The 12,463-nt window shown below is 39.0% G+C and overlaps 1 protein-coding gene across 14 annotated transcripts in view; it reads left to right on the plus strand.

The window, feature by feature from the left end:
• Positions 1-12,463, plus strand: part of DST (dystonin) — a 442,077-nt gene that overhangs the window by 327,600 nt on the left and 102,014 nt on the right. For all 14 annotated transcript variants that reach the window (XM_037056335.1, XM_037056336.1, XM_037056337.1 and 11 more), the window contains 8 exons: positions 2,800-3,008; positions 3,640-3,957; positions 4,433-4,599; positions 6,166-6,322; positions 7,225-7,351; positions 10,311-10,373; positions 10,953-11,194; positions 12,070-12,199. In XM_037056335.1, the coding sequence (XP_036912230.1) occupies positions 2,800-3,008; positions 3,640-3,957; positions 4,433-4,599; positions 6,166-6,322; positions 7,225-7,351; positions 10,311-10,373; positions 10,953-11,194; positions 12,070-12,199 (1,413 nt within the window). The remainder of the gene's footprint in view (positions 1-2,799; positions 3,009-3,639; positions 3,958-4,432; positions 4,600-6,165; positions 6,323-7,224; positions 7,352-10,310; positions 10,374-10,952; positions 11,195-12,069; positions 12,200-12,463) is intronic.

Here is a 12,463-nt window from a genome sequence, read left to right on the forward strand (position 1 = left end):
TATAATGTTTCAAAGTATAAGACAGAAATACGAATGGAAGCTCTGACCTTTGTTCCCTGCGCCCCAGGGCACTGTCCCCAAGCCCCACGCAGTCCGAGCCGCTGTGAGGGGCTGAGCGCAGGGACCGGGAGGGGAAGCACCACTGTGTTATATGTGTCTGTTATTTGGAGAGGCATTTTGGCATTTTCCCCATTGTTAGTCATACTTAGTTTGGCTTAGTAGTTAGTCATACTTTTATTTGTTTACAGTCCATATGTTATGTTATTTTAAGACTTTAAAACTTCTTTCAGGCATAATTTTTTAGGAATATGTGTAAGTATATTCAAGATTTAGAGGAGTTTCTCTAGGATCTATATGACTTCTAAAAAAATCAACCACTTAAAAATAACATTTTAGTACATTTTGTTCTGTACCTTTTTCTAAAATAATTGTATTTACTGAAATCAAGATTTTACTTCAGTGACAGTATTTCTTCACAAAGAGATCCAGAAATACCAGTAGCACTAAAACCGAGTTAACCTTATAAGGAGGCTGCTCAGGAAATCACTAGCATGGTTAAAGGGTGGCCAGTGTGACCCGAGGGCCAGAGTCGCCCATCTGGGAAGCAGCTCACCTGCCCATCACAACCTGCAATTCAGAGCATTTGGCCTCTAGAATTAGGGCTCCTGCTCGAACCCGTTGCCTATTCCCCTGCCGGTAGCAGGGGCGCGTCCAGTGCTGTCTGCCTCCCCGGTCACCGTTCCAAGGGGGTTCATTGTGTTTTAGCCACGGGAGCCTGACTGTCTCTCTGAGTCATTGAAATGTGACATCTCACTTCAGTGGAAATTTGCCTGTTTTCTCATGATACAATAGCAGAATGATTAAGAAGAAATATCGTTGTTTCTATGGATTACATTCCCTGGGCCAAACACAAGCATGCAAGATATTTCATTTTTATAGAGATGTTTTAGGTCCAAATTTTCTTCTACTGAAGGATTCCTCAGTGCATCAGACTAAAGCATTCAGAGATAATTATAATACTTTTCAAATTCTTGGAGTATAAGTGATAAATTAACAATTAAAAGCAGGTTGTTTCAGAGAGAGAGAATGTGAAAAACTGTTATCCTTTGAACTTTTTATTGTCCTGCAGCATAGAATGTAGGATGTTAAAATGTAGAGCTTTATATGCAAGTGAAAACTAGACCAGAAAGGGTTTTTTTTTTAAGTATCTTCCATCTTCAGAATTAAAAGTATATTTAATCTCATCTCAGATATGTTGACCTGTTAACCTTGTTTATTTTTCCCTTTTGTCTGGTGTTAAACTTTTAAAATAAAATTCTATTTATGTATATTTTAGAAGACTAATCTCAACCTTCTTCATCTGTTTATTTTTATTGTATTTTTTCCATTGCCATTTATACCCCTCCTCCCCCCCCCGTGCAGTCACCACACGGGGGGTATGTGTCCATGAGCCCTTTTTCCTTTTGGCTCAGTCCTTCTCCCCTCAACCTCTGCCCCCACCCATTGCTGTCATTCTGCTCCCTGAGTCTGTCTCTATTTTGCCAGTTAGTTCAGTTTGTTAATTAGATTCCACATATGAGTGAGATCATATGGTATCTCTTTCTCTGACTGGCTTTCTTCACTTAGCATAATATTCTCCTGGTCCATCCATGCTGTCACAAAGGGTAAAATTTTCTTCTTATAGCCAACTAGTATTCCATTCTATAAATGTCCCATATTGTTTTATCCACTCATCTACTGATGGACACTTGGGCTGCTTCCATATTTTGGTGTTTGTATGTAATGCTGCAATGAACATAGGGGTGCTTATGTTCTTTCAAATTAGTATTTTGTTTTTTTTCTGATATATTCCCAGAAGTAGGATCGCTGGGTCAAAAGGCAGATCTATGTTAAATTTTTTGAGGTATCTCCATACTGCTTGCCAGAGTGGCTGCACTGATTTGCATTCCTACCAATGGAATCCCATTTGTCCACATCCTCACCAGCACTTGCTGTTTGCCGATTTATGGATGATAACTATTTTGACTGGTGTGAGGTGATATATCTCCTTGTGGTTTTAATTTGCATTTCTCTGATGATTAGTGGTCTTGAGCAACTTTTCACATGTCTATCTCTGTGTTCTCTTTGGAGAATGTCTATTCAGGTCCTTTGTCCATTTTTAAATTGGGTTGTTTTTATTTTAAGTGGATTTTTATTGTTGTATGCTTTCTCAGTACATTTGCATTTGCAAATTTCTGTGCATTTGAGTACTTTCCTTAGATGGTGACAGAAGCTTAATTTATACATGTGTGAGAGGGAGAGAGCTAGTGCAAGGGAGAGGGAGAATTTTTATACATAAAAGTTAATTCTTGGCAAGTCTTATGACTATCTATATTGTTCTTTGAGAACAGCAGTGTGTGAGGGTCCCTTTTTACCTTCCATAGAGTCATCAGTAAGTGTGGCTCATCTGAAATGTCAGACTGGGAACGTGCACTTACTCCAGAGATTTGCTGTGTGGACTGCTCTCGTCTCTGTCCGGGACAACTGAAATGTCCGTGCATCTAAAACTGTCTTTGCAAGTGCTGACGATATGCATATTAATTATTTTTAAAAACATTTTTCTTCTTCCAGTGTGACCTTGTCTTTCTTTTTTAAGATTTTAGATGGTACTCTAATTATACATTATGAATTTATCATTTAAACTTTTTTCCTCTTCCAGCTTTGGTGTGGAAATTGTGTGATTTCCTCCTAGTGTATTTTTGAACAGGACTAGGGCAAAGGTAGCTTTGTGGATAACATCTCTTGATTTTTTTGGACTAGATGACATTGTTGGGAGATACGATGATCTGTCCAAGTCTGTTAATGAACGCAATGAAAAACTCCAGATAACCTTGACCCGCTCACTGAGTGTACAGGACGGCCTGGATGACATGCTCGGCTGGATGGCAGGTGTGGAAAGTTCTCTGAGAGAACAAGGTCAAGTGCCCTTGAACTCTGCAGCTCTCCAGGATGTCATCAGTAAAAACATCGTAAGTGACATATAAAAAAGAAAGAAAGAATGCCACTTTTAGATTAAAAAAATAAACCCAATTAAATAGCTCTAAGGATAAGTAAATTTAAGATAAATGTAAGGATGTAAAAGAACAGACATTTTCTGAACGTATCTGTGGAAAGTAGTGCGTACACAGAAACAGATGTGTAAAATGATTTCTCTATGAGGGAGAATAGAAAGAGTTTTGTGTTCTTTTTCGTGAATATTATTCATGATAGGGGCTCACACTCACATCGAGTCCTATCGTGGTTGTCACTGCCTCAGCCAGCTGTACTTGAGGTTAATCAGATCAATCTTGTTGTTGTCTAGCCTTTTAAAAATTAGGACCGTGGATAATCCCCAGGCTCCGCTAGATGCCCGGGTTGCTACGGCGCGGCCGCCTCCTGCCTCTCTCAGGCAACCAGCCAGCTGTTCTCTGCTCCCCCTTGAAGAGATTTGGGATGGGATTCCTCAAGGGACAGATCAACCTTGTCAGTCAGCCCCAACCGTTAACCTTCCTTAGTCACAGGTTGTTAAGCTTATGTTGTTAGGAAGAGTAATTTTTAAAACTCTGGGACATTATTTGTAAACATTCTTATAAAACACATGGAATACTTGATTCGTTTCAGATGCTGGAACAGGACATCGCGAGTCGCCAGGGCAGTATAAATGCCATGAATGAAAAAGTGAAGAAGTTCATGGAAACAACAGACCCATCTACCGCATCCTCACTGCAAGCCCAAATGAATGACTTGTCTGCTCGGTTTTCAGAGGCAAGCCGTGAACACAAAGAGAAACTGGCGAAAATGGAGGAGCTGAAAACCAAAGTAGAACTGTTTGAGAACCTCTCAGAAAAGCTTCAAACGTTTTTAGAGACAAAAAGTCAGACCCTCACTGAGGCAGATGTGCCAGGAAAAGATGTCACTGAATTGTCTCAGTACATGCAGGTGTGTCTTCCTTGGTTTTCACGAGGCTGGTCAAGTACGTGAACAGCTGAGACAAGCTCATTTGTTTGCTGGCAGAATTCTAATTAGCCATCATCATTGCATTTGCTGATGGATTAGTAAAGAGTTCTGCTTTCTTTCTTTACAAAGCACAAAGCCCAGCTTCTCCTCGAAGCCTTTGCTCACTGATTAGACATGAACACCGTATCTCGCACATACACTTTTCACATCTTAGATGATGTAAGTGTCTCATGTGCCAGAACTCACAGAGGGACAGATGTAAAGAGTGAATTTTTCAATTAAGTGAAGTTTACTGTGTTCTAAACAACCTGCTTGCATGTTTATTTGTATTTAGAATACTGACCGTAGGGCAGGATTGTGTTCATGTCAGATTCTGGTCACTTTCGTACTTCTTGACGGGATGCCATTTGAAGATCTAGCAACATCTTACATTGATGGATATCTAAATGCTTTGTAGGAATCAACTTCTGAATTCTTAAAACACAAGAAAGATCTGGAAGTTTTGCACAGTCTCTTGAAGGAGATATCCAACCACGGCTTACCAGGTGATAGGGCCCTGGTTTTTGAAAAAACAAATAATTTGTCCAAGAAATTCAAAGAAATGGAGGATGCCATCAAAGAAAAGTAAGCAGCACTTAACAAATTGGATTTTATTCTGTGTGATAGTAATCAGAATGAGTTATTTTTATTTACTTACGTAGATATCTGAAACAACTTTGAATATATGGAAATAAGCACAGACTACTAGATAAGTGTTTTTGTGTTGATTTTTTTGCTATTAAAATTCAGTGTAGTTTTGTTAAAATATTTAGGAGGGAAATTCAACACAACATACATAAAAGTAGAAAGCATTATGTAAGGAAAATGGTGGTGGTAGTGTATTACTGAAAATAACCTAAACTTACTGGAGTGTCTGCAGCCTTTGGCAAATGCTACCTTTTTATTCGCAAAAGCAGAAATAACCCCAAGACAGCTCATGATCTGTTGTTTTCTGGGTTCAATTCAGAGCCTGGCTTTTTTTTTGTAAAATAATTTACTTTGTTTGAGTTGTTGATAAGACATGACTCTACGAACAGTCAAGATAAGAAACAAGAGAATGGACCTAAGCTGAGCTACAGGGCTGTACAGGGCTAAGCCTGGTGACTGAACTTTTGTGTTTCTGATCTCATGTTAGTTTAGCACACATAGAACATCTGGTTTTGCTAACGTTGAGACAGAAGACCCCCCCAAATAGAAAATCATCATTTCTCTTTCAACTATTTGTTATTTCTTCATAATTCTCTACCTACAGCTTCTGAGTGCTGTCTGTACTTCTCATGAAGCTATATTTTCCATCTTGTAATATAATATTTTATCCATATTTTACACAGAAGAAAGGGTCTTGGTTGTCTTAGGTAAACTCTAGGTTGTTTCTTTCAAATGGATTCGATTCTAAAACCACGCAGCCATCAGCAATTAGTCCAGCCACAGTGTGCTTTTATGTGCCAGTATTCCACACGCTTGCACATGTGCACATGGTACCCACATGTCATCCACGTTCGCAGTCTGTCTCCACAGCTGTTCCGGTGCTAGGCATGTGCCCCCCTCCGTGGTGTGAGGTACAGAAAGATCCACATAGTTAACCTAGGATCTTCCTCAATATCTATAGGGGAGACAGCCATTAAAACTTTTCAGCCACTGAGGTCTCACCTCTTTTGGTGCCTGAAATCCCTGCTTTAAAAGCACCTGCTTTTATCTATCCACTAAAGTGACTGTAGTATAGTGTAAGAACCACTAGGTGGCGTGATGTTTTCCTCATGTCTGTGATGTGTAAATGTTTCCCCTCTGGGTTCTGTGCCTGCTGGCAGTAAGCACCAATAAAGTGGACAGATCAAAGCTCATTGAATCTAAATAATGTTAAAACTGTTTATATAGGCTTTATGTAGCATTATGCAGTGCCATTACATATGGGGTACAGATTTCTTCTCCCAACTTTATCTATGGACCTTGCCTTTGAGAATTAGACACATTCTCAGTAGATTTCATTTACTACCTATAAAGCTTTCCTCCTGTATCAAATAGTTAGAGTGTATGTAGGGGAAGATTTTTCTTAATATTAAATCTGATTTTAGAAAAAATATTTATTAGTAATTAGTCCTTTGGAGCGTCTCCTTTCTGTGGCTTAAATTCGTCAATAATCTCTGTATCTAGGAAAGAAGCTGTGTCTTCTTGTCAGGATCAGATGGATGCTTTCCAAGGTCTGGTTGAATCATTAAAGTCATGGATAAAAGAAACCACAGAAAGAGTTCCCACTGTGCAGCCTTCTTTTGGTGCAGATGATTTAGGAAAATCTTTGGAAGAAACTAAGGTGAATCATTATGTCTACTACTAATTGCTCATTTGCCTGTGTTGGTAATTAAAGGTTCAAATGAATAGTGTTTTCCTTGTTTTTAGTGCCATGTAAGTTAGATCCTCGTGTAGGATTGGTGTGTTTTGATTGTATTTGGAAATCGTGGCGTGGGGCTATCTGATCCTTTGAGGAATTAATTTGCTTTTTTTCAAGAGATAGTGAGTTGTTGACTCTTACAGTAACTAAGTTCCCTTCCTCACAAAATCTCTACTTAGTTTCAGGTATTTTTATGCCATGTCTCATCATGTTAAGTAACAGAATCTCTCTTTAACTCAGCATTTCACTGTAGCCTGAGCATAACACTCTAACCAATATTTGAAGACAGGAGTTCGTTTAATCTCCATTACAACGTGTATAAGTCTTTTTGTCATCTGACTCGTCAAAACCTATGGCCAGTTGCAGCAATTTTTATACTCCAAATTTGTGGAGATGTGTGTTTTTCAAAATTCATTGAAATTTTGATGGTTAAAACACACTCTGAAATGGAATTTTGAATTCCCATCATTTAAATTGTTTAAACAGGTTACTGTTCTTCTCGTGACCTGACTGTTACCTGGGGTAGTGCTCCATACTTACCGTTGACAGTTTAGAACCCACAGCAGCCAGGCAGGAGCCCGGCTTCCACTGCAGCTGGGAGCAGAATGCAGGCTGACCCGGCTCCGCCCCTCAGTGCTCACAGTGTCAACGGTCACCTGGGCTGTCGGGGCACATGGGATGCCGCCTTGTTCTTCCATCCACTCCCCCGTAAATCGGGACCCACAACCGTTACTGTTTTAGAACATGTTTAAGAAATTGGGTTGTAATGTGTAACTTTGAAAATAGTATGAAGACTGAAAAATAATGTGTTTTTGTATGTCAAGAAACTGCAAGAAGAGTGGAGTTTAAAAACGCCAGAGATTCAGAAAGTAAACAGCAGCGGGATCTCGCTATGTAACCTAGTAAGTGCCTTGACCACCCCTCCAAAGGCAATAGCGGCAGTTACATCAGGTATGTGTTTGGTTTACATTCATGGCAAGACCCATGAGAATTGGGCCGGCTCATGATCATGTTATTTCTGTGTGTGATTTTTTTTGAATCAATGCATAAAATAATCTCAGACATACAAGGGGAAAGTAACAAGAAAGATGGCACTGCTAAACATGCTAAAAGCTCTGATGGAAAATTACCTGTAGTAGTCGGATTTTAAATCCTGCTCATGTTTTATTTTATTAAAGACTACAACTAAAATATAGGCAAGTTAATTTGTAAGAAGAAGAAGCATGATATTGGGGAAAGGGAAAGATTAGATTTGGTTTGTTTGTTTTTTACCTTAATGAATGGAGATGTTAAACTTCTATTTGAAATACTTGATGTAGAAGTACTGATGTAGAGTCTGGCCTCCTGGGAAAGAGGAAGTGAGGGAAGGATCAGGTTCTTTTCGGTAGAGTGGACTTGTCATTTCATTCCCAGCTGCTTCTACCCCTCACACTCTTCACAAAGAAAACAGTTATGTGATATGTTAACCAGTACATCTAAATCACAATCTTTATTATGGTTGAGTCACTCTTTTCAGCAGAAACGGAGGCTTGTGTATACATAATGATTCTATTGACAACATTAAGTTGTGGGAATAGTTTTAAATTTAAACATACTTACATTATTGTCAATGTCAGTGTTTTTGATCTTTTTAAATCCAAGAACAGACAGAAGGCAGATATCCCATACCTTTATTCTGAGAATTTCTGTGGTTTCTGGGACTGCCCAGGCCCCGTCTGTCCCTGCTGTGAGAGACGCTCCATCGGGCGCTCAGCCGACCATTTATTCCGCTCCATAAACCCCATTCCAGGGAGCGCTCCTGTTTTATGTGATGTGATGATCTCTCTTTCCTCTCCTCATCAGATTTCCTGAAATGTCAGGTTTATTTTTAAGAAAAGGAATTCCGTGGTGTTTTATTTTAGTTCTTTATGTCCACTTTCTATTTGCAATAAGTAAAAATGGAGGGGGGTGCAGAATGGATGAACGATGGCGAAGGGATTAACCAAAGAACATTGTGCATGACCCATGGACATAGACAGCAATACGGGGATTGGCTTCGAGGGGCGGGGGTGGGGCTTGTGAGGGTGGGCAAAGGGAGAAAAAAGCAGGGACAACTGTAATAGCATAAACAATGAAAAAAGAAAATGAAGTTTACATTGCCCTTTAAAAATATTTTTCTATTCTTGATAACCACTAAACATGGTAGGAATTAACCTTGAGCATCTACAGGGTATTTTCTCTTCCATCCAAAATGCCATTGTGTGTGTGTGTGTTTAAAGAGACAAAACTTAGATTAAGATTCAGATATTTAAATGGTTTTTTTTTTTGTTTAGAATCACTCTCATGTGGTTTGTTTTGGGAAGTGTCTTTGTGTGTTGTATAGATAGCCAGTGCATACTTGAACAACAAAGTAATTATTTGTTTAATGTTCTAATTATGGAAAAAGCTACCAAGACTACCTGTTTGTATAATTAAAAGAAATAATAATTACTACTCAATGAGCAGTTTCTATTTTATAGGTAGATTAGGTTTACCGGATTTAATTCTTACTACGGTCTCACAAGGTAGGCATTCTTTTCCCCATCAGCTTGGCAAAGTGGCTACTAATTTGTCCAGTCTCACAGCTAGTGGTGAGTGGGGCCAGGGGGCTGGCTCAGGTGAGTGACACACAGACTTCAAGCCTTCAGCCCCTGCGCTCTCCTCTCTCCCCGTTGCAGACACAATGTGAATTTAGCAATAGGATTTTTTTCTCTTTTTACTGTTGACTTTTCTGTCCTGTCTTTTTATATCAATCTACCTCTGTGCGACCCATGATCACACTGTGTAAATGCACTGACGGTTTTCAGCTTCTTAAGTAAGGCAAAAGCTCTTTTTGTCCATCACTCCTGTGTGCTTCGCGAGACTCTCATGTTGAGCAGCTCCTGAGCTTCAGAGACTCGATCACTAACGTGGCTGCCAACAAAGACACTTCATCGCAGAGTTATGTTCTAAACTCACATTTAATAAGTAATGTGTACAATGTACATTTACTGAAACTCTCGTGTTTAAGGTGATCATGTCACTACTGGAAGAATGAATTNAATTATGGAAAAAGCTACCAAGGCTACCTGTTTATATAATTAAAAGAAATAATAATTACTACTCAATGAGCAGTTTCTATTTTATAGGTAGATTAGGTTTACCGGATTTAATTCTTACTACGGTCTCACAAGGTAGGCATTCTTTTCCCCATCAGCTTGGCAAAGTGGCGACTAATTTGTCCAGTCTCACCGCTAGTGGTGAGTGGGGCCGGGGGGCTGGCTCAGGTGAGTGACACACAGACTCCCAAGCCTTCAGCCCCTGCGCTCTCCTCTCTCCCCGTTGCAGACACAATGTGAATTTAGCAATAGGATTTTTTTCTCTTTTTACTGTTGACTTTTCTGTCCTGTCTTTTTATATCAATCTACCTCTGTGCGACCCATGATCACACTGTGTAAATGCACTGACGGTTTTCAGCTTCTTAAGTAAGGCAAAAGCTCTTTTTGTCCATCACTCCTGTGTGCTTCGCGAGACTCTCATGTTGAGCAGCTCCTGAGCTTCAGAGACTCGATCACTAACGTGGCTGCCAACAAAGACACTTCATCGCAGAGTTATGTTCTAAACTCACATTTAATAAGTAATGTGTACAATGTACATTTACTGAAACTCTCGTGTTTAAGGTGATCATGTCACTACTGGAAGAATGAATTTCATAGAGAAGAAACGATATGGCTTGATCTTTACACTTCGCACCTTCATTTAATTTCGAAATTGAATCAGTATTTTATATTTTCAAGTAGTCCCAATGTTAAAATAATGACTGCTTACAGGGGTTTGATTTCATGTCACCTACTAGCAATGTGTAGAAATACTGTGGAAATCTGTGATGACTTCAGGGATAATATTTTCACAGGTGGAGTGATGTTAAATGGTGAAGGAACAGCCACAGAAACTCAGGAAATTTTGGCCAATAAAGGTGAATAATAGCTTTAAGTGCTTATTGATTACAATAAATTGATATTCTTTTTTGAGAGGAAGTCTTCTCAGAGGTGAATAGTAGTTATATTAAAACTTCAAATGAATTAAAATTATATTAATATGATAGTCGTATTCTCCATAAATGTCATATTTATATGGCATCTTATGTAATTTTGTTCATCTGAAATTAGTGAAATGCAGTAGTTCAGTTTGGCCTCTGGTTATGTTTCCTTCTTTTTGATGAATGTGAGATATTTTTTCACTGGACATATTACTTAAGCTATTTTCTTGAGTTTGATACCTGAACAGTTAATAAGTAGCATTGCATGGTTTTGTTTTTTTATTCTATTTACAATATCTATTTTATTTCACTTGTATTACATAATGTCCCTAAGTTATTTGTCGTTAAATAGCATTATAAGATGGTCTAACCTATTCTAAAGATTCTGACTTTATCATAGTAGGCTTAATATTGACAAAACAGAAGGGAATACCCTATAAAGCAAACTTTTCTTTCTAGAGCTCTACTCTAAACATCCTGAAAATGTATCAACATAATAATTTGTCTTATTCATAGGATTAGCATCTATTAAAAAAGATATGAGTGACATAAATCACGGTTACGAAGAGCTTGGCCTCTTACTGAAGGATAAAATAACCGAACTGAATAGTAAACTCACCAAATTGCAAAAGGCTCAGGAGGAATCGAGCGCCATGATGCAGTGGTTACAGAAGATGAACACAACTGCAACCAGATGGCATCAGGCGCCCACACCTACAGACACTGAAGCTGTGAAGACCCAAGTTGAGCAGAATAAGGTATGTTCTGGGAGTGCACTTACTGAAGACATGGAAGAGAACAGATGAGTGTCTGAAACGGAGCCCTGGTGCTCAGGAGCCCTGTTGTGATTTCTTGCTCCATTACCGTCAGGAAATAATTTGCCAGTGGTTTAATGTGCCCTTCTGAACAGATTGATGAAAATGATTACCTATTTTTGTGCACCGACATTATAAAGATGAGTGAACTGTCAGTTATAAGCAACTTCGTCACCTTTGAATCAGTTTAAGTCTAGGATTTTAGCCAGTCAGCTACTGGAAAAGATTTATTTAGAGGCTGAGTGTACAGTGGAGAAGGGATCTGTTCTGTCCGGTGTGAAATAGGGGAGCTCGTGCTTTCCCGTGCATTGGTAGACGGTGTTTCTTTCTATAGCCATCAGTATTGGGGGAGTGGTTTCACTTTGTGGTGATGATGGCAAAAATGTCTACAAATGGCCTATATTTGAACTCTTATGTTGAGTTGTCCAGAAAAATGTTTATTCACTAGTACATTCTCAAATCTGGCAGTCTTTGTCAAGACTGATTTTCATGTTAATTATGATTTTCTGATGTCATCTTTCTTTTTTTCCAAAATGATTTATCTGAGAATAATACGAAATTTCTTCCTAGGTAATGGGGATGAGCCATTATCTCTATAGCAATAGCATTCTTTGGGATTCTTTTATCAGATAACTGAAGACTAGTGAGAGCAAGAAGAAAAGTAACTAACTTTTAACACAGATTCTCACCCATGTCAGCATTTAAGAGCAAAACTTTTCTAGTCAAGCTAAAGAAAAAAAATCTGTCCAAATTGTGTCGTTGTCTTTTGATATGGACAAGCTCTAATGCAGCTACTTTATTTCCCTCCCTCTCGTTAGTCCTTTGAGGCCGAACTGAAGCACAATGTCAACAAAGTACAGGAGTTGAAAGACAAGCTGACAGACCTGTTGGAGGAGAACCCGGAGGCTCCCGAGGCCCCCAAGTGGAAACAGATGTTGACTGAAATAGGTGTGTTGTGTGGCTTACACCACAGGCCGTGAGCAGGAGCTCGGTCTCTTTTTACAAGACCCTCATCTTCATCAGAGAACACGTATCCAGTACCCTCCCTTGTCTTGGGATTTGCTCTGATGTTCCACAACCTACTTTGGCATATTTAAAAGTGTCACTTCAAATTAAATTGTGCTGATGTGGCATACTTTATGTTACAGGGTTTTTTTCCTAAACACAGTAACTATATTTATTTTTTTTACGAAGAAGATAAATACTAGTTAA

The sequence above is a fragment of the Sturnira hondurensis genome, unplaced genomic scaffold (assembly GCF_014824575.4).
Source record: "Sturnira hondurensis isolate 20B ecotype Veracruz unplaced genomic scaffold, ASM1482457v3 Scaffold0008908, whole genome shotgun sequence".
Classification (NCBI taxonomy): Eukaryota; Metazoa; Chordata; class Mammalia; order Chiroptera; family Phyllostomidae; genus Sturnira; species Sturnira hondurensis.